Below are 25,108 nucleotides of genomic sequence, written 5' to 3' on the forward strand. Positions count from 1 at the left end.
GTATATTTTAAAACATTTTTGTCAGGAAGAATTGTCAAATGATATCAAAACCGCTAATAAAGTTTCAAAGAAATTCAGTAGCATTAAGCAAATGAACTGATAATTGTAATTAACACCTTTAGAAGAAAGGGAGCAGTGGGTGTGGATTTTATTTCAGTAAGGGCACCAGAAGCGAGACCCATCGTTTAGGAGCAGTTGAAGTGGATGATGAACTAATATGTTGTTTATTCTAAGGAATATTTATATTTTGTGCATCACATTTTAACAAAATATAGAGATAAACTACTTGTTATGAACCTATCCTATAAAGGGAAGCTAAAAACGAATGACAGAATGAATGAGCCTCACAGGCCGCAACCTAGTTAACATTAGCCATGCCTAAGTCTGGATGAAATCAGTCACCATTAACTCATTGACTGTCTCATTACTTTCAAAGGGGATTAAGAATGACTTCTTTTATCCAGATCAGGGCCTTAGCTTTTGAAGCAGGCATTCCCAAACTCGGCCCTCCAGCTGTTTTGGGACTACAATTCCCATCATCCCTGACCACTGGTCCTGTTAGCTAGGGATGATGGGAGTTGTAGTCCCAAAACAGCTGGAGGGCTGAGTTTGGGGATGCCTGTTTTGAAGGAAGAAAAAGCAGTTCAATTTGGTGTGAAATACTATAAAACTTGAATTACACTGAAAGTTAATGTCAGAGGCACAAGTGAGAAGAGTGCTGTTGCACTCAGGCCCATAGACTCCCATAGACATCTGGCTGCCCATTGTGAGACACAGGGTCCTGGATTAGATGAGCCTTAGTTTGGACTGTTCTAGCAGGCCTCTTCTTATGTTCATAAAAACTTTTGCACCTTCCTTCTCAGCTTACTTAGACATCCATTCAGTTTGGTTTATTGGCCATTTGCCTTATGGAATACCTTAAAGGGACATCAAAGGACTAGAAGGGGGTTAACAAACAATTTATTTCATTTATGAATCACTTCCCACCAACAAACCAACAAAAACATCCTAGTTATCTTTTTTTTAAAAAATCCCAAACAATACAAACATCAACAATAAAAGCATCTATCCAAACATTTTCAGAGCCAATGCAGATGCAGACTAGTATAAGAACCAGGGAGAGGGCCTTCTTGGTGGTGGCACCCGCCCTCCCATCAGATGTTAAGGAAATAAACAACGATCTGATTTTTAGAAGACATCTGAAAGCAGCTCTGTTTAGGCAAGTTTTTAATGCTTGCTCTTTTATCGTGTTTTTAATATTCTGTTGGGAGGCACCCAGAGTGGCTGGGGTATAAATTATTTCTTCTTCTTCTTCTTCTTCTTCTTCTTCTTCTTCTTCTTCTTCTTCTTCTTCTTCTTCTTCTTCTTCTTCTTCTTCTCCTCCTCCTCCTCCTCCTCCTCCTCCTCCCCCCCCCTTAAAAGGCTTGTTGGAAAAGGAAGACATGGTATTTGCAGGAGGCCCTCTGCTGTATAGCACAGCGATGTTGGGTATATAAGGTGTGAGATAAAATTTTAGGTAACTAGGATCCATGTCAGCATCTTGAACCCAGCACCTAAGCTTGGCCCTTAAACCATTTGGTGCTCAGTACAATTCTGTCAACAGCAGTGTAACATGATGGTGATATTCCACCCCAGGGAGGAGTCAAGTCACCTTATTTTGCACAAGCCGCAGCTTCTCGGCCAGCCGCAGGGGTAGGCCCACATAGAGCGCCTTGCAGGGGAGGTTGGCAGTTTATCATTTATTATTGTTTATTGTGTGAATTGTAAGCTTTTGTACACTATAGCAACAGTGTGACACGAACTGCAAAAGGAGAACCAGCTGAGCTCATTAGTTATTAGACATATGGTCATATCTTTATTAGGAGCAATCAAAATGTCATAAAGTCATGTGTGCTTCATCACATGGGAAATTTAGCAAATGGAAAAGGGTGAAAAAGCAGCAGGTTGGTGGTTGACGACCTGCAGTTTGTAACTATGTTAAAATGGAGAGGATTAATGCGGGTGTAATTGGCTGAGCTTCACTTAGGTGCAAGAGGAACTCAAGGCTGTAAAGAAAAAGAAGGAAAACAATGCTGTTCTCCCATTTATTTAAAATATATTTTTTAAAAACCTAGGAGTTACTCCTGGATCATTACTAAACAGAGCTATGAAGTTCTGGAAAATGTAGCAGAATGATAAAGAACGTACAAAGCACACGGAGCAACAGAAAGAAGCAGATATAAATGATTTACTTATTTTATGATTAGAATATTGACTTTATCCTTAACATTTATTTAAAATGTTCCTGACCTTATAGCTTTGGTTGTATGAATTTAATCTCAGTTCCTGATTTATTGCTCAGTTGGACATTGTGAACTCCTAGTGTGAATCTCTGTAATCATCAGGGCTCCAAGTGGGCATTTTTTTTAAAAAAAAAACTCCTGGAAGCTAATATTAAACTAGTTTTCAGAATGCTACAGTCTATGTTTGTAGTAAAGTGATGCCCTCTGCTGGATTTAATAGTGTAATTTTTTCATAAAACCTTTAGGATAATCTATTCTACAATATTCATCTGAAAACACAGTTTCAGCTGAACTAACAAAAAAGATTAAAATTAGCAGTTTAATTATTTTTTATTTTATCAAACTAGAAGCCTTCAGTCAAAGCTTTTGCTGGTTATTTAAAATGAATATGGAAAGCCTTCAGTCTTTCTCATCCCCATTTGCCCCTCTTCATCCTGCCCATTTTCTTTCCTGATTAAGGCTAAGCATGTCTACTCAGAAGTAATTCCCACTGAATTCAATAGGGGTTAGGTAAAGGGTAAAGGGACCCCTGACCATTAGGTCCAGTCGTGACCGACTCTGGGGTTGCGGCGCTCATCTTGCTTTATTGGCCGAGGGAGCCAGCGTACGGCTTCCGGGTCATGTGGCCAGCATGACTAAGTCGCTTCTGGCAAACCACAGCAGTGCACGGAAATGCCGTTTACCTTCCCGCCGGAGCGGTACCTATTTATTTACTTGCACTTTGATGTGCTTTCGAACTGCTAGGTTGGCAGGAGCAGGGACCAAGCAACGGGAGCTCACCCTGTCGCGGGGATTCGAACCACCGACCTTCTGAACAGCAAGTCCTAGGCTCTATGGTTTAACCCACAACGCTACCCGTCTCAATGGGGGTTACTTCCAGGTAAATGAGGTTAGGATTCCAGTCTTAGGAACATAGGAAGATGCCTTAAACTGAGTTAGAGCACTGGCCCATCTAGTTCAGTATTGTGTAAAGGATTTCCAACACTCCTAGCTATACCCAGAGATGCCAGGGACTGAATCTTAGAGCTTTCATAGACAAAGCAGACCGTCTGCCCGATTTTGTAATGCGCGACCAATGAGCTTTGGCTTTCATTCCTCTGGACCACACCTTGTCCCAACCTGTCTCTCCACAGCCTAGCTAGGCCTCTCACCTTTAAGGCTTCCCTCTGATCTATTCCTAGACTGGTGGGCTCCAGATCTTGGCACCCTGGCTAATACAGTGGTACCTCGGTCTACAAACAGCCCTGTTAACGAACACTTCGGATGACGAACTCCGCGAAACCAGAAGTAGGTGTGCCAGTTAGCGAACTTTGTCCCGGAAGCCGAACACCGGCGGCGGGAGGCCTCTTTAGGGAAAGCGTGCGCCTCGGTTTAAGAACGCTTTGGTTTGAGAACGGACCTCTGGAACGGATTAAGTTCATAACCCGAGGTACCACTGTAGTAGCCAAAGTCTCTGCAAGACCCATCCTGCTTTGTGACGCGAAGACAGTTCAAAGTCCTGTCTTGAGACTTCACCACTTGCCAAAGAGAGAATAGTCGGCACCTCTCTGTCTCAGCAGACAATGGAGGAGTGCGCTTGCGCTTTTCAGCTGTTGGAAAATTACAATGCCTGTTGTGGCTGTAGAGACTGATATGGTCAGATGAAGGCATCTGGTTGTGCTGCTGCGGATGTACCTTGGTGCTGCTTCTCTCTGTGCTCCTCCCAGTGGACATCCCTCCTCTGGTCACTACTATGGATGCACAGCTTGTGTCAGAACCAAAGGACAAATGCCTAGCTCCAAAAATGCATGTTCAAAGTAATTTAGAGGCAGGAGCAAATGTAAATCATACTTCAGGAATTATTTATGGAACACTTTTCAATAGTTTGCTTTCTAGAAATTATGAAATGTGAAAGTGAAACCAAAAAAGAACCTTCCTAACTCTTTTGGACTCCTTTCCTTTTTCAAACCCAGAGTTCTTGTGGGTATTGTTTGCAATAATAGTATGTAAAAGAAATTTAGTAGCCATATTATTTTAAAGATGACTGCATTTCTTTACTGTTAATACAATATTTTTAATTATAGATGCTTTTAACCTCTGATCTGGTTATATGCAGGTATATAAATGAAGTTATATCTTTTAAATAACCTTAATCGATAAAGTCATTTCCCAACATGATCAGTCAGTTTAAAGAGAGAGTCAAACTTTTAAAACTGTCTGATGAACAGGAATCATTGAGAGAGTTCACTTATCTGAATTAAGGCAAAGCTATTTTCACAAGGTGAAAGAGGGATGGCATATACAGCGGAACTGTGGGCTTTGTAATAAAGAAGTTGTAAAAACAAGAAACTCTACAAAAGTTATTAAAGCTCATTTTAAATAGGAAAAGGGGCAGCAGTAATTTACTGGCTCCACAACAGATGGATTATAGGAATGGGACTGGTAGAGATACAACTGACCCGGTTTTGCACATGCTGCTAAACCAAACCATGACTTAGCAGAAACCTAAGAGCATGCATGTTCCTGGAGGGATAGGGGCCGTTTTGCTCCTTCTTCAATGCTGCTGTTGTGAGGCAAGCCATGGTTTGGCTTAGTATATTGTCTGAACCCAGGCTCGTTTCATTTGCTTCAGATCTCTCATGAGCTGTAGCCAGGAATCGTTCTACGGCTTATTGTTTGCAGTCTTTTTCAGAGGAGACTGACAACAAGCCCAGGTTCAGATAACATGCTAAACTAAACTATGGCTTAGCTCTCTTATGGTACAGCTGCAGGAGGATCAGAGTACAGTGGACCCTCCGGATACGAATTAAATTCGTTCCAGGGGTCCACCCGCAACCTGAAAAGTCCGTAGGCAGAGGCACCGCTTCTGTGCATGGCGCAATTGAGCGCTTCTGTGCACGCATGTGGCGCGCTTCTGTGCATGCGGCTTTGCTGCGCTCGTAACCCGAAAGTTACATACCCAGAGCGGTACGTAACTAGAGGGTCCACTGTAGTAGTAAAACGCCTGCGATCTCTTCTCTGGGAGACCACATAATTGTGTTTTTGCTGTGAATGCATCAGTTGCTGTTTCCAGAGTGGTTTAACAATCAAGCCCTCTCCCCGGGGAACTCCCCTGGGAACTGTAGCTCTTTGAGAGGAACGGGGTCTCCTAACAACTCTTGGCATCCTTAATGAACCAGTTCCCAGGATCCTTTGCGGAAGGGCCATGAATGTCAAAGTGGTATAATAGTGGTTTAAATGTCTGGTGCAGATGTGGCCCTGGTTTCTATGTGGAACCCTGACTGCTCAGTGCTCCCAACTGCTGGAGTGTTCTCCACCATTAGGGGGCTGCATCTTTTGAGGTTTACCATTTCCCAAAGCTTTGTGTACATGCTGCTTAACCTTCACCTCAGGAAACTGGATTCAAATTGTGCTAAGGGCATAAGTAAAAATGAGACTGACGACCTCCAGCCTGCTCCTGTGTAAAAAATATATCCACATGATAAAATGGCATGAACTTCACTAAAACAGGGAGCCTTTGTTCTCCCAGTTCCAGGTTTCTGCGGTGAGAGAGGTTGAAGGTCAGTCTTGGGATACATTTGAAATGCAGAGATAAAAGCTGGCTCAATCGGCAGGCCTAGCTTTTCGTGGCGTTAACAGTAATTACATTTCATGAGTCTGAAAGGCCAACAGACTGAAAAGACCAACCACAGGACTTGAGAATTTGATTGGGAAAGGAAAAAAAAACCATACCAAAAAGATAGGCAGTGGTTCGCATTTATGTTGAAGGGAAGAATATTGTTCTTTACAATTATTATTAATTACACAAGCCAATAGCCGAGGGACTGTACAATACACAGCTCATTTGGTTCCCACATTCATGTGTAAATAGATTCCCCCCCCCCGGCAATTACCTAAAAACTGTAAGAATATGGTGGGAAAAACAGCTCCTTAGTCAATTAGCATCCTAGAAACTGTTTTGTCAGTTTTCAGTCCATTAAGTGAAATATTTGCAGTTAATAAACTTAGTGCCTAGGTTCAAATTTCAGCAACTCTAATTAGCTACACCTTTTGTATTTTTGCTGCCTACTCTTTTACCCGCATTAATTGATCCAGCAGAAAGTGCCTTATGGTGCTATCCTATGCATGCTTACTCAGAAGTAAATCCAACTGTGTTTAGGGGTTATAGGTAACTGTGCCTCCTTTCTTCCTCCTGAGGTCCAAGATGGCAAGAAATCTCTAGCAAAGTTCACCATAAAACAGAACAAAATCAACACCTGTAAAATTATAATGCCCATTCATATTAAACTCACCTTTCAAGGACATCATCTCAGATGTTCAGGACAATTTTGTGAAGATACAGCCTAATATTGTTCACAGCTCTATTCAGGGCAATGGTGTAGAGCCTAATATGGCTCAAATGGTCAGACATAAACATTGGCAGTGTTTGGTTTGCTACATACACAAGCCTTGAACTCACTGCTCTCTCCCACTGTCAGGGTGAAGAGATCCGAAGCTTTAGTTTCAAAATTAAGAACCCTATACTGTGGCTAATCTTCACTGTGGTTTATAGAAACAAGCCGCTTCATAAGCTATGGTTTTAAAATGAATTGCTTCTGTAAACCAGTGGTTATCAGCCTTTTTTGGACTAGCGGGCACATTACAAATCTTAAGACAGTACAGTAATTGCTTCTTCTCCCCTGGAAAAACTCAGGCTTCTCAAAGGATGTCCTGCTGGTCCTAACTGTGGAGATCACACAATATAGACTCCCTCCCATCAGTGATGCTTTTGCTGTCTAATAACAAGGCACATTCCCCAGTAACAGGAAAAATATACCAGGTGGCCCACCCACCCCTTGCACACATGCACACGCTCCCTGCACACAAACTACAGGCACATATGCATCTTTCACCCCCCCACCACATATACATTTCTCCCTTCCTTCGTAGATGACACATACAAAGAAGCCACACGTTGATAGCCCCTCCTCTTACTGCTCAGAGAAGAGACAACACATACACATACACACCCCCCCAAACCCCAGACACGTTCATTTTTCTTCTCTCCCAAGTGTACCCCCCTCTCATACACACTGGTATCTGTATAAACTTTTCCACCGTATGTACATTTTGCTTCATGCCTCAGGTTTGTAAAAGGGTAGGAAACGTGTGTTGTTATTATTATTTTGCACGTCATTGCCTAGGAAAATATGAGCACAGCCATAATCCCACAAAATTTTGTATTATAGGAATCCGACGCCATCTGACAGACTGCCCACGCTCCCTGGTGCAAGTCATCCTTCTACATGGGGAAGAACCTCATTTACTCTAGCACTATGAGGGCACTTAAATCTATTAACCTCAGACTTTTTGATTCAGATTCAAGAGATAATAAGGCAGCTAAATGTCTCTTTAACTGTACAGGTGGCGCAAAGTTCAAGAGAATAAGGTGATGAGTAATATCATGGGAGGAGTGTTTCAAGAGTTAAAACTGTGAAGTCCCCTTGTTAATTTTGCTATTGGATGCTGTGTTGCTTAAGTCATCTTGTTATATTTATAGTATTGAAATGTGGTTTTTTCATGTTATTATGTTGCTGTTATTATGAAACTGTTACTATGTTATTTTGCTATGCTGTTATTAAATTGTTTTTGTAGTGTTTGTTTGAAATGCATTCCTTTTCTGTGAGCCTCTTTGAGCATTTTTTTTTGGTGGAAAAGCGGCATACAAACAAATGAATGAGTAGTAGTCCTCTTAGTTTGGGCTAAGTAAATTAATAGAAAGTAGAGGTATTCAGATATTTACTCTTCATTATCTGGATGGATATAGGGACGCGGGTGGCGCTGTGGGTAAAACCTCAGTGCTGATCGCAAGGTCGGCGGTTCGAATCCCCGCGGTGGGGTGAGCTCCCGTTGTTCGGTCCCAGCTCCTGCCCACCTAGCAGTTCGAAAGCACTCCTAAGTGCAAGTAGATAAATAGGTACCGCTTTATAGCGGGAAGGTAAACGGCGTTTCCGTGTGCTGCGCTGGTGCTGGCGCGCCAGATGCCGCTTAGTCACGCTGGCCACATGACCCGGAAGTGTCTCCGGACAGCGCTGGCTCCCGGCCTCTTGAGCGAGATGAGCGCGCAACCCTAGAGTCGGACATGACTGGCCCGTTCGGGCAGGGGTACCTTTACCTTTACCTATCTGGATGAACTTTAAAAAGAATAATAATAGAACTAAATATGTGGCTCAAATAAATGTATTTATTAACAGGATTTGATAAATGATAAGAAATATAGGAATCTTCAGACGTGAGTTGACAAAGAAAATACCTGATATTTACTCAATAGTGTATCTTTGTTTGCAGCTGTCTAGTACTAGCAGTAATGTTTCAGTGTAAATGGAGTAAGTTTTTCTGCATAACTAATCACTTCAGCATGCAGTACATACTATCTGTTAGTATTCATGGAATTGACCAAAGTATCTGTGCACAGAACTGCAACCTCTGTTTAATTAATGTTAATATCTGGAGCAGATTACCAATACATACCTGTATCAAAATGAAAAGAAAAATATATTACTAATACATACTAGCCATTACACTATATAACATTTTATAATAGATTAGTCACTGAAACACAAGTCTAAGCATTTGAAGGTAAATTTTATCAATTTTTTGTTGAAGAAATTAGACAAACACAATATTTGCATTGCTGCTTTACATTTTGTTAGTGCCAGTAGATGTCAACACTAAGAAATTTAAGTTCAAGAGGATTTTATATTCCAGCATGCTGCAATGCGACTTGAAGCTATTTATCTGCCAGTATCCAAATTTTTAAACTGATAGTGAGCTCATGCAGCATAATATCTTCTTCCTCTACGCCTTTCTACAATTCCACAAATTTACTCGGGGGTTCCTCAACCCCACAGAGCAGATTTTGAGAGGCCGCAGGAGCGAAGTTCTTATTGCATGATTAGAAGTCTGTTCTGCTCGCACCTGGGCAGCTTTGGATAAAACCATATATATGTATCTCATTGTTCAGGTGTCAAACTTTTCCCTTTAAGTACTTTTATTTTATTGTAAGCTTTGCAGAATGGCACTTTGCAGGGAGAGTAAAAAAATCCATCTGTTCAAATCACTTGCCAGCAGTTAGGCAGGCTCTAAAAACAGTTTTAGGTGATGGCTAGTTTTCTGTACATAGCTGTAAGAACTTTACTACATAACATATGAAATCAATCAAGTCAAGCAAAGTTGCACATAGTATTCTAAAGTTATTTTACGGGATTTTAAAAAAATATTAAGTCTGTATTGATTCATACAATAGGGAAAAAAAGCCCAAAGCCACGGTATGGTAATACCTTTATCAAGACCTATGAAAATAACTGTGTGACATTTTGGTTGGTCCCAATAAAGCTATTTGCATACTGAGGCTTTGGAGTTGATTTAGGTAGAAAAATGCTTTTTTAAAAAAAAGATACCAAGTGAAGCAATTTTAAATTTAATAACCATTCCTACAGTGGATTTCTCTTTACAAAATGATTTGCTAATGCCCAATTTAGTCAGATATAATGCAGCCCCAGCAAAGGTGCAATCTTAAGTCTTTTAAAGTACAGACATTTGCAAATTGTAAAAAAATGCAATCATAATTGATAATGAAATGGTTTCTATACATATATAAATAAATGCACGCATACAAATACTGTAAAGACACAATTGACTTAATCCAGAGGCTCCTTGGATACACTCCAATGTTCTCAGACCTCATGGCCCTTCAATAAACATTTATATGTCAAATAAGGGAGTATCTCCACGTGGGCCCTTCAGAGCAGTCATGGAACTCCAAGTTCAGGGCTAAGGATTCAATTCCATCTCCTCCTGAATTTCGGGACAAACACCCACCAGCTCCTATGCAGCTTTCTTGCTTTGCATGACACAATTTGCCTTCCTAGGACAGTACAGGTAACAGGATAAATTCCTGAACATAGGCAGAGTCAAACAAAACTCCTAGGATAATACTTAACAGGAACTTTTAAAGTCTTACACATTTTACCATCTATCATTTTCAAATGGAAAGTAATCTATCCTCAAGGGTAAGTTTAATTTACACAGATACAATTCCTTATTGCATATGGGGTCAAAACTATGAAAATGGCCCTGCAAGAAAATGCAGCCTTTTAATTGCTACGGAAAATGAATTCTGTACATATCCTTATGCAGAGCATCGGTGACTGCAATATAAAACACATTACTCCTGGTTCCCCATTTGTGCTCCTAATGTCCAAATTCAAATAATTAACTTGCACATATTCTTAAAGGCTAAATGGAACTGTGTTGTCATTCATCCTAAAAATTCTCTGTCTGACTGCCTAGAGACTCAAATATATAGTTCTCAAATAACAAACCCATAATGGAAATGCTACCTGAGATTGCATCTTTGGTTTATTATTTTCTCATCAGTGAAATACTGTTGAAAACACAAGATAGATTTGTATTCAGATTAAAAGCAAAAACACGGAAATATTGCAAAGCGGTCCAATACTTTTCTTTGAAGTGGTACCATCTTCTCAAAAAGCCTTTTATCTGTTAATATCTTCTACCCACCATGCAACATCATTATCAAATCACAAATCTACTATGTGCTAATACTGTTCATGGCTTCTAGCAATTAAAGTGATGAAATCAATGGTCACATTTCTGAAATGGGCAACACTCCCAGGTGAAAAGAGGGGAGACGCTTGGGAAATGCATCTTTTCTACAGAGTACATGGTGCAAAATGCATAATACTGTTCCGATTAATCCACTTGCCCATTAATAAGGTTCTAGATTTTCTTTTTTGTAAGGGTGCCAAAAAGGGGAAATTAACTCTGAGCCACAACTTTATATACCACTTCAAACACTAACTGGAAATCTGAACAAAGTTTATGCATTTTTGTAAGTGAAAACCTTTGGCATGTACGCTCATTACTTGAATTCAACGTTTAAGCTATACCGCTTGCTTATTCCTTATAATTTCTCCTCCTTCTATCTCAATTTGCTCATATAGCCACTTGCGATCACAGCGGCATTCAGGTCCACACTTGCTGGAGTCACACTTGGGACAAGCATAGAAACATCCTAGGCAATCTTCATCAAGACAGTCACAGAGGTCTATCCCACTATAAAGCAGAAGTCCTTGGCTATCGTACACTTTGCTCTTTGCTGGTATGAGTTGCCTGGAGGAGAAAGAAAGCAAAATTAACAGCAATCTGTAACACTGGACTCCATTTTAAGTCACTGGCAATTCAGTTAAAATCTACTTTTAGGTGAATTTGCTCTGGCTAATCTTATGCCAAGAATCAAAAGCCATACATTACATTAGCCACAGAGACTGCCAATAAATTTCGGGCAAGTTTAGGTTCTAGGGAGGCACCATTACATTTAGAAACATGTTGACAGAGTCTGTCCATGCAACAGGTTGTCATGTCTGTCCATAGGCTATGTAATTTTGTTTCCCTTCTCTTTCCCTTTGCAACGGTGGACCGAATATTTTAGGGTTCATTAATTTTGAGGAAGGGCACCATTACTATCTAAGGTGTGATCACATGTTATATCTAAAAGGAGTCTACCGACGCTGTGGACAACTCTAATCAACATTCACCTTCCTGCTTCAGTACAGGATTGATTTGTTCAGAACCACTTTGGAACAGAAAAGGCAGGATCAGTCACCTTTTAGCTATTCTGTGGATTAATTCAGATGCTCCAACAGCATTATTGTGTGGCAATTCTTTATTCTTCAAGGTTTTTTCCATGCCTTACAATGGATTTTTATCACACCATTTCTATGCACTTGAATGAAAAGAGATTCTATCTACTTAAGCAGACTTGAAGCATGGTCCAGATGCAAATAAAGACTTTCCCCCAAGGGCGTGAAAGCAAGGATAAGTGTAATCATCGGAGGAAAAGAGCTCACCTGTCTGAATTGTTGGATGTGCTTTTTGTCTGCAGCCTTCTTTTTTCCCTTTTGTTTGCTTCTGGAGCAAATTCAGAATGTCGTCCTGGATTAGCAAACTGTAAGGACTTCAAGGCCTTAGCTGTACGTCCCTGAACAGATACAGACAATTTCATTGGAACTATTAATACAAAGCTTAATGCATACACTACCAGAGGCTTGCTAATCAATTAGAATGCTGTCACTTCTTAGATAAAAAGAGGCTCAAAGCTGGGGCCAAATGTAAAAAAAACCTTTCTGTTGAGTGTCATTGCCTTCAAATGCTCAGTTCATGAATATGAAGGGGGATAAGGTTGAGATGCCCTCAATCCCTGTCTACATGAACAGGGTATCCACCAGCAATTGCTCTTGGTCAAGGAAGATTATTACAGGTAAGCGGGATATGAGTATATATCTAATGGTGCAAATTAATGGAAGCAGAAATAGTGAAAGCCTACTTTAATAAGTAAACAGGACATATTTTCAGTTCTCTTTTGACCTCATCTTAAAAAAAATTATCTGCTGTAAGCGGGATATGAGTATATATCTAATGGTGCAAATTAATGGAAACAGAAATAGTGAAAGCCTACTTTAATAAGTAAACAGGACATATTTTCAGTTCTCTTTTGACCTCATCTTAAAAAAAATTATCTGCTGTATGTTTTCATTAGATGAAGACTGGAGAATAACTTCCATTTCAAAGTACATCTTCCATCATGCTGCTTTTTATTGCTAGGAATAGATACCCCCCCCTCTATCAAGTGATGAAATAAGTTCTAAGGGGGCAGAATGATATCGATTCAATCCCATCAGAACTCCTACACTTTGCTCTGTTGTATGTGTAGACTAGATCTCATTGTTCCCCAAAGACTGCCGTGGTTCCAACTTTTATACATGGCTATGAATTAATCCACTTCTACTCAGTTTCACCATTCTAGTGTCAAGCCCTGCTCTTTCTTCCACATTAATCACGTTAGACTTACTTAGGGCACATTCATACATATATGCATAACATATCATGTGAGGAACTGCAGCTACATGTATTAATGCTCTATTGCCAGTTACTACATTTGAGATGATGTGAGGTTATATCAGAGTGACTTTTGTTAAGTTTTGACTAATGATGGCTGTTTCACATAATTCTTCATGTTGCACTTATCAAGTGATGACCACACATGTGGAAATTGCACAGCATTTAGCATACCATTAGTACCTGAGGGTTAATTAATTAATAATAGCTATCTTAGTGATGCTCTACGTTAAGTACAGCCCAACCCACAGGCACAATTACTTCGAATTAAGGAACAGCATTTTCACTGGGGCTTGCTCTCAGGTAAGTGTGCACAAGATTGCAGCCTAAGTCCAATAGATAGGTGAAAAAAATTATCCCATATACATACGTCTGAATCAAGTCTCCTTCGCTGACGGTCTTCAGAATCAACCTCTGCACTTCCATTTATTATCTGTGTACATTTTTGACAAAGTTTCCAGCCAGGTATAAACTGCCGTCCAAACTTGGCACTTAGAACAGTTGCATCGTCTATGTCAATTGCATGCAAGTTTTTCCTTGAAAGCTTTTTGTGCATATTAAAAGGATCACAGCATGACTTTTGCAAGTCTTCATACCTATCAAGGTAAACTTTAGCATGATGGAAGCAGATTGTATCGTTCTCTGAAAGTGTTATCCCAGTCCTAAGCTGAAGGAGTAACAGATCAGTTGATGATAGTTCTTGCTTAGTCTTGAATCCAGTGTGACAGGTAAAGTATGTTTTATGGCAATCGCTGCTAGCTTGCAGCTGATTTCCTACTGAACATGGATCCATTTTACTTGACCAGTACAATATATTTGATTGTCTACAGTTTGTCTTTGTCGTCCTTAGCAGCTGTTACGATTAGCCTGGAGAAAGCAGTGAAGGAAATGAGATTCATGCTGCATACCTTTACTTTCAACTAGACCCAAAATAAAAACAAACCTAATATGGATGTTCAAGGATTCAGCTGAACTCTACAATACAGCTGATTGTGCAGGCAACTTTTGCCTTTGTCTTATGATCTGGAGGCAGCCATAAGATTTTGTACAAAACCTCTGCTACCAGAATGCATTAATCTGGGTAATAACTGGCATCCGGAGCGCAGAAGTACAGCAGCTTCCATGATAGGCGTAGGCATGTCAATGCAACTGCCATACCATTTAAGAAGCATTTGATATGGAGACCAAAGGAATGCAAGTGGCTAGGACAAGTCTGTACTAGCCTCAATAAGTGGGTACGAAAGGAAGCTTAGCCTAGTTGAGAGTTAAGCCAGATGGATTGGCGTCCCTTGCCAATGAAAGGGTACTTTAAGAGCTACAGTGGCACTGACTTCCTCAAAGGCTGCTCACTGGTAAGACTGCCAAACCAATAACAGTTATCTGTATTAGTGTGACTGTTGGCATTATGAATCCCGAGCTTTCCAGAAAATAAGTTCAACTTCATCTGTCCAAAACAAAAAATGTCAAGTTGTTTAAAAATTCAAAAATCAAGGTTCTACCTAGGGTCTACTAACAGATCTGATGCAACAATCTTAATGTTTTCAAAACCTCAGGGTATGATTTAAACATAAAAATTATACTGATAGTAGTAGTCTAGTAGATGTCCTTGGGAAAGTAGTCTCAAGCCCATCTCTTGGATTCTTCCTGTGTAAAATTTAAGATGTGGACAGAAGCAGTTGGAACGTGTGTCTTTGTACGAGGCATCTCATACATGCTATTCTGACTATACTAGGAGGATACACACAGGAGTATTCCCACATTAGAGATGCACCTTCAGACCACATCCATGATCTATTTTAATTGAGGAGGAGGGAAGCATCCTTAAGAAAGTTTTTATGAAGATTTTCTAATGCAGTTCATATTCAAGCGGAAGGAAAAGCCAGTAATTTGCAAGGAGAATGACGGAAGCAAAGCATATATGCAGAAGCTGTTAAGCAAGAAGTAACATTGCAGATATCTTAATTTTGCAGACAAGCTCCAAATTACAGCAGCAAAAAAAATTAAAATCCCCTGCTGTTTTCCATCGCCATGAGTCATACATGTGCATGTGTCCATCCATGGTCCAAACTAGTTTTTCAAAAGGCCAAACTGAGATTTTACTCAGAACTAGGATCATTTTTAAGACATCTTCTAGTATTGGCACAGCTATGGCATTTGTTTCAACTAATTTCAGAGGCTAAAATTCAAAGAACACTGTGCTTATTATGCACATGGTCTGTACCAAATTTCTCTTCAGGCTGCAGCCTCTCACACTGCACTGAACGCCTCCTGATCTTCTAGAGCAGATTTTTCAAGAGGGCATGATGGAATTGCTCTCAAAAGTCCTGGTATATTCCTTCTATTGTCTTCTTGAATTTATTTTGATATCTAAACAAATCATATGAGGATGCTTCAGCTTGAGACACTATCATTTTTCTTGTCTTACTTCTTAAGAAATATTGCATTTTGCATTCTCTTTTCAGGCTCAAGCCTTCGCAGCAACATGTCACAGAAAGCAACATGTTCCCACCTCTGCAAGCATTTGCATTATGGGTGCGCAAGCGTTTCACTTCTGCAGCTAAAAACTGAACTTAGGCTTTTAATGGTTTGTTTAAGTTCCCACGAATTCACCACAAGTTCCAACAGAACATTGCTTGTTTTTAAAAAATTATCTTATTAGTTTGAAGACCTTGTCCCATTTGGGATAGAGAAACAGATGTACAAAACTGTTTTCTGCTGTCAGACCCAGCTTAAAATGACAGGATCAAGATTTGAATAATGTTGTTACTGGCAATATTTTACCATGATGAATGCTGCAACATCTGGTGCTTCAGTTTTGCTCACATTTAAAGAAAGGTAGGATAGCAGCAAATTTTAGTAAGAACAGAAGATGGCAAGAATATTACATTAATTTGCTGTTGGCGTGGAACTAAGCTAAACTGCTGATGCCCTATGAAATGCTCATTAAAACCATGGCAGGTGGTGCTAGAAAGCAAGCAAGCAACAACTGCTGGTGTTTACAGAAAGAATTTTTTAAAAGGGAGAAGGCACTACACCATCAGCAGCAGGACAGGGTAACAAGATGAAATAGGAGGAGAAATACCAGCAAATTCAGGATTACGTTTTCCATTCTGGAGAACAGGCTTGTAATTCTACACTTCTACAACTCCATTTTTAAGGGACAGATTCTTCTGTGTTTGATTTCTTCAGTGTTCTTTAGCATGGCATCATGCGGTCTTCATCAACCACCCAAGGCAAAACCAGGGTGGAACAAACTGCACAAATGCTTCAACACAATTGAAAGGCTCAGGCGAGTGTGCATTAGCACACAATACCAAAAGGGTTCAGATTCTTTATTGTGCATGGGTATTCTTTTGACCACTTTGGCATCACATAAATGCTGCAGCATTTGTAGGAATTAGCTCTAAGGTGACAGATGCTATTTATCACATGTCAACTTTCTTGGCAGTTATTCCTAGGAAACTAACCAAATTGCAAACTGTAGCAAACTTACTTCTGCACCCTACCCAGCACAGCTGCCTCCTCCCTTTCACCCTCCACAGTATTAGTCTAGCTATCTTTGCCTTGGAAAATAGGGAGGTCACAGCTAGAAAAATAATGCAACTGTCAAATTGCACCCATGATCTCTGGAGCATAGGAGTTTCACTGTGGAGCAAAGAGGAATGAGTGCCAGCAGAGACAGGGAAGTGAGCTGCAGGGAAAATGAGCAGTCAAGCTACAACTTTTAGCAAGGCACTTGGGATGATGATGCTTGGAAAAATTCTCACTAGCTCAATGAAGTATTTTTAGGTGGCCAGACCATTCTCTGCTGGCAGGCTTTATGGATGTTGAGCATATTAAGAGTTGTATTTTCTGCTGCTATAAATGGGATATATTTCTTTCAAATGCATTGTTATTGACTACTTTGAAATATTTTTTATGATACAGTATGTAATTGTATTATTTTTAGTGAGGCTGACTGAAGGTCCTTTTGACGGAAAAACAGAATTTAAATAAAAACAAAATTAAATTAAATAGTTTACATGTTGAAGAGTGTGCGCGTTGGGAAGCAGGGGGCTGGGTCAGGATGCTAAACTGGTCAATGCATCCACTGACTAAGGCTGCATTCACTTGGCAGTTGATTCAGTTTTTACTCCTTTCCCGCAACTGCTTTAAGTTCTGCATTATATTTGAGCTTTCACATGAGCATCTTGGAACAGGACATGACTGGCTAGCTTTACACTGCAACATTTTGTTGCAGCTCCCACTTGTTCCAATAGTGAGCACAAGTGATCAAATACCTATGTGTTTGGGAGCACAACTGGGCCATCAAATAATAATAATAATAATAATAATAATAATAATAATAATAATAATAATAAAAAAAAATCAGTTGTTTCTACATACTCAAGGGAATCTCCCCAAGCAAGTATATACATTTCAACACTAAGAAAAATATTTTTAAACTGCAAAATGGCCTGACAATTCCTAGAATTACAGACTGTTGATAGCAGACTGAGACGGGGGAGGGAGTTTAATGAACCAGGAATCAAACATATAGTAACTACTCAGGAGTTTTTCCCCTCTGCACATTTATCAACCATGGAAGATTAGAGTTCTATATTACATGAGGAGCCTACATAAGTAGAAAAGGCTCTCCACTTCAGAAATTCAGCACATGGGAGTGCCACAGAAGTGAAAAGGCCAACAGCAAAGGAGTCAAGCAAAACATTAAAAAACAAAACAAAAAACCCCAAAGGGAACAATTCCAACCCACTCAGCCTAATGAGGACTTAAGAGCCATGGAACATTGAATGCAAGTTGCAAAATAAAATATGTAAAAGGGGTGGGGAGAGAGGATGAGAGTGAATTGGTCTGCTTAATCCCTACACAGAAGGGCATGGAGAACCTGTGGCCTTCAGTATGTTGTTGGACTACAATACCCATCAGCCCTAGCCAAGGCCTTTTCGGTGGCTGTTCTCAGAGCTTGAACTCCCTCCCAAGAGAAGTTAGACTGGCTCCCTCTTAGGAGCTGCTGTACTTTTGAAAACTGACAGTTTGTAATGAGGAGATGGGTACCACACTGTTTTTGTTGTGATTGTCTGTGATTGCCCATCCATAGTTTTAGTTCTATTAATGTTTAATTTTTTAATGATCTCTCCCCCCCCACCCCCATTTTTAGTTGTTCTTATTTTATCTGTGAGCCCCTGTCAGGGGAAAAAGGCGGGGTATAAACAAACAAATATAATAGTAGAAGTAGTAGTAGTTACAGAAGATGGAAGTTGCAGTTCAACAAGACTTGGAGGGATCACAGGTTTCCCATCAGCTCTACTGAGGATATTATCTTGGAAGACAGCATTGCTGACTAGCTGGCACCATGTATCGAGAGTGGAATTTCTGTGTGAGGGAGGTTACGTTATTTAGTTCTGCACTGTATACCTGTAATGGAGGTAGTAGCAGCATTCAGTTTCTTAGAGGAAGAAGTGCAGAGCCCAAACAGTTTATGTCACCTGCCCTATAAGCTTTTCTTTCATACTTGAGGCAAACTGCACTTGTTCAGCAGAAAGAGAAACAGACTCTGAATGTGCTCAGAGGTACTTTTAACATACTGCTACTGGCTGGTACAATAATCAGCAGTAACAAAGCACTGTTCAAATATGTATAAACCCATCACCTGGACCCTACCAAGGTCACATTTAGAGGATGTAGTAGAATTGAGAGCATGCTCAGAAGAAGAAAGGAAAACTCCTGCAAACAGCTCTGAACCAGGCGATCATAAGACACCAAGAAAAGGGGAAAGAAGGGAGAAGCTCTCCACTGATTACTGATTGTACCTCTGGTCATATGCCTAAAGGTAACCTGGAAGCCAGCAATTATGGCAAACGTGCTACAACACATATTAAAGCAAAGCAGATATTACATATACAAAAAGTTTTACAAAATACAGAAAGCATATAAAGCACATGAATTTATAACACAAAGAGGCAATCCTAATAGAACATAAAGCTGCATAGAGATTTTTGCTTTTTGTACTGCAGCCAGAGCGCTTTAAATTACTGTGGCACTAGTCCTGATCTGGTATCAGTAGCTCAATTGCTATGAAAATGTAATGGTGTAGGTGTGGAAGAAACATAGGCTCCTCAACACAAGGGACAGGCCTGTTTGCATGATTTTCCTATCATCTCCACAAAGCTACAGGCTGCATGGCACAAAACTGGGTTTGCAACCAAATGTACACTCAAAGAGCTGTAATTTACTATTAAATTTATATACTGCTTAATTGCCAAGGCGGCCTTTAAGCAGTTTACTATCAATGTTTCCTGAGTTTTTCACATTTATAGTTAGCACATCTCTAATGTATAAATGTGGTATAAATGCAGACTGGCTCTCATATTAGTCCCACAAAAGTGAAGTGGCTAAATTGACTAAAACAGCTTGAAGCATTTGTCTACTCAAATGAAGGCCCAGTCTCTAAGAGACTGCATGCACACAGATTTGGACAACTATACACTGTATCGGCCTGAATATAAGCCTCACTCCCCCCCCCCAAATTCCAACCCTGAAAAGTTAAAGTGCAGCTTATATCCGCAACCTTATGGTATTCAGCCAGGAGCGCGGGTAAAACAGTGCCTGTACATAGTCCCCCATCCTCTCCCCCAAGGCCGGGAAGGGAGAGAGTGAGGAAGGGGAAAGGCAGCCAGCAACGCAGCAGCCCACCCCCCCAGTATGCAGCCAGGAGCATACTGGCTTATATTTGGGTATCCCCCCCCCCCAATTTTAAAGGTGTGGCTTATATTTGGTGTGGCTTACATTTCGGCCAATATGGTATTTCCTTCATATATTTAAAGGGCCTGTGATTTTCACACTCAAAATATCGCACGTGTATATATTGCTAGAGTCAGTCACAGTCTGTTTTCCAACTCATGAGAAACTAGCGGAAAATTCACAAAAACAACTGAATGTGATAGTGGCAAGCCTAGCTTCAAGTCTGTGAAAAGTTATTGACTGAGGATATGTCAAAACAGTCAAGTTCCATCTACATAACCTCAGTCTCTACTTTTGGTTAACTTTTCCCAATTTACCACAGAACCCAATCAAGGCTATTTTCCAAATTATGAATTAACAGGGGGTAAAGTTATGTTCCAGGGAACATTCTGTGTGAAAAAGAGCCAGTAGAGCATTTAACTTTTTTTTTAATTTCAAAGTGCACGTGTGTATACATATGTGTGTGTGTGTGTGTGTGTGTGTGTGTACACACACACACACACACACACACACAGTATATGCATCTTTCTCCGCGTTAATTGTGTATTCCTGGTAACATTTCACAGCCTAACCTACCTCACAAGATTGTTGTGAGGGCAACAATAAATAGGGGCGGGGGGAAACTCGAAGTCTTTCGAGATCCCGCGTGGCGCAATGGTTACAGCGCAGGTCTATGACTTGGGGGGAGGCCTGGGTTCGAGTCCCCGCTCAGCCGTGCAGCTCAGTGGGTGACCTACCTCGCGGGGATGAAATGGGGGAGGAGAAGCATGTGCACCGCCTTGAGCTCCTCGGAACAAAAGGCGGCCTATAACTGCGACAAATTAAAAGCACAGCAGGATAAGAAGCGCTAACAAATCGAGCGTATTAGCGACTCCCAACGTTCCCCGCGTCGTTAAAATCACGCGCACGTGTGGAAACAGCATTATCCTTGCAAAAGCTTTACCGCTTCCCCGCTCCTCCTCCGGCGCCTACCTTCACATAGGCTCTCCTGCGGCCCTGTCCCGCTCCCACCCCAGCGCTCGCCTCGCCCGTGGCCGCCATGAAGCCGACTGGCCCCAGCAGCGACGCGTCGACGGAAGGAAACGGCAGCCCGCGAGGAAAAGCGGCAGCCTCACAGATTCCCTATCGCGACTTCCGGCTCCCGAGCACTTGTTGGCGGGGGTCCGCCATGTGCGGGGCAAGAGAAGTGGAAAGGCAAAAGCAGCCTTCATTTCAGACGGGCCGTGTGGTCGCAGCGCGTTCTCCGAGATTGGCCGAGGCTTCCAAGCACGCGGTTATTTTGTTGGGAGGCGCGGAGCTTTGTTCGTTGAACTCTTGCCGCCGCGTAGGCAGAAGTTCGGCACGACGGGCACTCCTCCGTCAGTGAGGGACACTAACCAGGAAGGTCGCGCTTTTCTGCCCTTTATGTACGGCTCAGCAGAAGACCAGCCACTTGAAACTACCATGTCAAAGAGTATTTCCAATAAGCTTTTGGCAGGCGCTTGCTCCTTCGCTTCGGTATTTTTGGAGAGAGTGGAGGAGTCAAATGTGCACCTTCGTTCTCTACAACATTTGTTCAACAGTCCTCTTTTCCCTTTCCGGTCAAGTGAATGAACGTTACAGCTAATTTAGCAGCGGCGCATGCGCAGCAAACTTCCCCTCTTCCTTTCCCCGCGCTATGAAAACACAGCAACTTCGACTTCGTGTTACGTCTCGCGAGAATGCTCTCTTCCACCACCCCCCCGCGTGACTTAAGACCTGCCTAGTTCTGACTACGATTGGGCTGCATTGCTGAGATTGTATGTCAGTTCTGGGTAAGTCAGGGGAAGTTGCATCGTGATAAGTTTGCTTGCGCTTTTCTGCATCTATTGCAGCTCTGCAATGTTTTTGAGGTGTACTGTACACAGCATTCCAAGTGCAGTTGCACCATAGATTAGTATAATGGAATTAAGGTGTTGACAGCGTTATTTTAAATTCCTTTCTCAATGATCCTAGCATGTAATTTGCCCTTTTCACAGCTGTCACACGCTGCTGACATCCAAGGTCTCACACCTAGTCAATCACTGTCCGTTCAGACGCCATGCACATATATGTGAAATTAAGATTTTTTGCCCTGATACACATCACTTTACAGTTGCTTACATTTCATTGCATTTGCCATTTTCTACCTATTCTTTCAGCTTGGAGAGATCCTTTTGGAGCTATTCACAATCCTTTTTTGTTTTAACTACCCTGAACATTTTATTATCGTGAGGAAACTTAGCTATGTAGCTCCTTGAGCTGCTTGAACTACGTCCCTGCTCATTCCTAACTCTTTTGCCAATTATTTTTTTATTGATTTTCCATAATTTTAACAAATCATTACCAAATTAATACAAATTGCTCATCCCTAACTCTAGATCAAGGGATGTGGGTGGCGCTGTGGGTTAAACCACAGAGCCTAGGACCTGCTGATCAGAAAGTCGGCGGTTCGAATCCCCGCGATGGGGTGAGCTCCCATTGCTCGGTCCCTGCTCCTGCCAACCTAGCAGATCGAAAGCACGTCAAAGTGCAAGTAGATAAATAGGTACCGCTCCAGCGGGAGGGTAAATGGTGTTTCCGTGTGCTGCTCTGGTTTGCCAGAAGTGGCTTAGTCATGCTGGCCACATAACCCAGAAGCTGTACGCCGGCTCCCTCGGCCAATAAAGCGAGATGAGCGCCGCAACCCCAGAGTCGGCCACGACTGGACCTAATGGTCAGGGGTCCCTTTACCTTTACCTAACTCTAGATCACTTATGAACAAATTAAAAAGCATAGGTCCCAATACTGATCCTTGGGGACTTCTACCTAGTACCTCCCTCCATTGGTAGAACTGTCCATTTTATTCCTTCTTTTTGGTTCCTGGTTTTTCCAATATATTTGTTGAAACAAAGTCTGCGTCTATAAGCAATCTGTTCATATATTGCAAGCATTGTCATGTTGTCAATCCGTTGATTGACAATAAGACAATTCTTGATGTTTTTATTACGTTTTTAGGTATGCTGTAAGCTGCCCACAGTGGCTAGGAAAAACCAGCCAAATGGGCAGGGAATAATAATAATAATAATAATAATAATAATAATAATGGATTATATATTTATTCTTCCATTTCATCAGTGAAAGCCACCTTGAGAGTTTTGCTGTTAAAGGTGGTGTATAAAGAATTCTCCCTTTCCAACAGTCCTGGACAGTTATCAAGTTACTGAATTTATTGCATTGATATCCTGCCCTCCCTCCTCAAGTAGCTCAGGATGGCAAATAAAAAAATACAATTTAAAAATAAAGTTGATCAGATTGCTTCACAGTCATCATTATGCATAAATCATGGACATTTTTTACTGTCATCCATGGACTTTTCAGAACTGGACCTCATGCAGAGCTGTGTGTAGCCGCAAACATTTCTTTCTGTGACTTTTCTGAGGTCTATCTGAGGAATAATAGATTTCTAGATGCAGACTTTAGTACTAAGGAAGAGGCAGCAGAGGGCGTACCAAGTCTTATTTTTGAATGTTTTGTGTATGGTTCTGGATTCTGTCTTTAATAAAGAAAAAGAGAACGAGCGAGCAAGCAAAAGATGTTTAAGCTTAGATTTGTATGAAGAGGATCGTGAAGATTCCCCACTCACATCCATGGGAATATTTTTACTCAAAAGCTGCCATTATCTTACATAAAGCCAAACACAAAAAGAGGATGCATAAGGAGAAATTAAGAGATTGAAATGTTTGTATTTTTCGCTCTATAAGATGCACCTGACCATAAGACGCACCTAGCTTTAGAGGAGGAGAACAAGAAAAAAAAATGTTCTCTCTTTCTCTGCGCAGCGCCTCTCTAGCAAAGTGGGAAGAGAAATGGAAGGGGCTCCGTTAAAAGAGCAAGCATTAAAAACTTTCCTAAACAGGGCTGCTTTCAGATGTCTTCTAAAAGCCAGATAGTTGTTTATTTCCTTAACATGTGATGGGAGGACGTTCCACAGGGCGGGCACCACCACCAAGAAGGCCCCCTGCCTGGTTCTTATCCCAGTCTGCATTGGCTCTGAAAATGTTTGGATAGATGCTTTTATTGTTGATGTTTGTATTGTTTGGGATTTTTTAAAAAAGATCACTGGGACGTTTTGTGGGAAGTGATTCATAAATGAAATAAATTGTTTGTTACAGGGAACCAGGCTTTTAATGTCTGATGCATTACTGTATTTTAATACTTTGTTGGAAGCCGCCCAGAGTGGCTGGGGAAGCCCAGCCAGATGGGCGGGGTATAAATAATAAATTATTATTATTATTATTATTATTATTATGAGGGCTGAATATCAGTTATGTCCAGGAAGCTCTGGACGTATGGCAACCCTAACCATGCTGTTCTCCCTGCTGCCTCTTGGGTTTGGCATATGCTTCACAAGTTGGTCAAATGTTTCTTCTACATTGACCTCAACGTCCAGCATTACCAACTCAGAATAACTTTCTGGTAATCTCACACTTACTCACATTTGGATCGCCATTGGTTTTTTAATTGCAGCATTTATGCGGGGCAGAGACTGCCCCCCTCTGTTTATGACTTGCCTCACATATGCATAAGCAATGGACATAGCTGTGCTGTATGGATAACATGAGCTCCATTCTCTAATAAACTCTTTTGCTTGAACCAAGATGAATAGTTTTTGGTGTGTGAGACAATAGGCTGTGCTTGAATCCTGGGGAGAAAGAGGATCTTTGGGTGGGTGGTTCCAGTATGAGGGAAATAGGCTAGTTACCTGTTCTGGATGGAGTTGCACCCTGTCTGAAGAAGCAAGTGCGTAGCTTGTGGGTACTTCTTTGTCACAAGAGGCTCATGTGGCCTCTATGGCTAGAAGTGCCTCTAACCAGCTTCATCTGGTTCACCAGCTACATCCGTTCCTTGAAAGGGATAGATTGACCACTGTAGTCAATGTGTTGTTAATCTCAGGGACGCAGGTGGCGCTGTGGTCTAAACCACTGAGCCTCTTGGACTTGCCGATTGGAAGGTCGGCGGTTCGAATCCCCGCAACGGAGTGAGCTCCCATTGCTCTGTCCCAGCTCCTGCCAACCTAGCAGTTTTAAAAGCACACCAGTGCAAGTAGATAAATAGGTACTGCTGTGGCAGGAAGGTAAACGGTGTTTCCGTGTGCTCTGGTTTCT

General features: G+C 41.3%; 1 protein-coding gene across 1 annotated transcript; it reads right to left on the reverse strand.

Annotated features, from left to right (window-relative positions):
* Window positions 1-8,464: 8,464 nt before the first annotated feature.
* On the reverse strand, window positions 8,465-21,524 carry ARL14EP (ARF like GTPase 14 effector protein). Its single transcript, XM_083600156.1, has 4 exons — window positions 20,937-21,524; window positions 13,591-14,087; window positions 12,173-12,303; window positions 8,465-11,435 (listed from the first exon to the last, which is right to left on the reverse strand). Exons 2-4 carry the CDS (start codon window positions 14,011-14,013, stop codon window positions 11,207-11,209), a joined length of 783 nt encoding a protein of 260 aa, XP_083456282.1. The 5' UTR covers window positions 14,014-14,087; window positions 20,937-21,524; the 3' UTR covers window positions 8,465-11,206.
* Between the last annotated feature and the right edge of the window lie 3,584 nt (window positions 21,525-25,108).

This window comes from Podarcis filfolensis, assembly GCF_964270895.1.
Source record: "Podarcis filfolensis genome assembly, chromosome: 1".
In the NCBI taxonomy this organism is placed as follows: Eukaryota; Metazoa; Chordata; class Lepidosauria; order Squamata; family Lacertidae; genus Podarcis; species Podarcis filfolensis.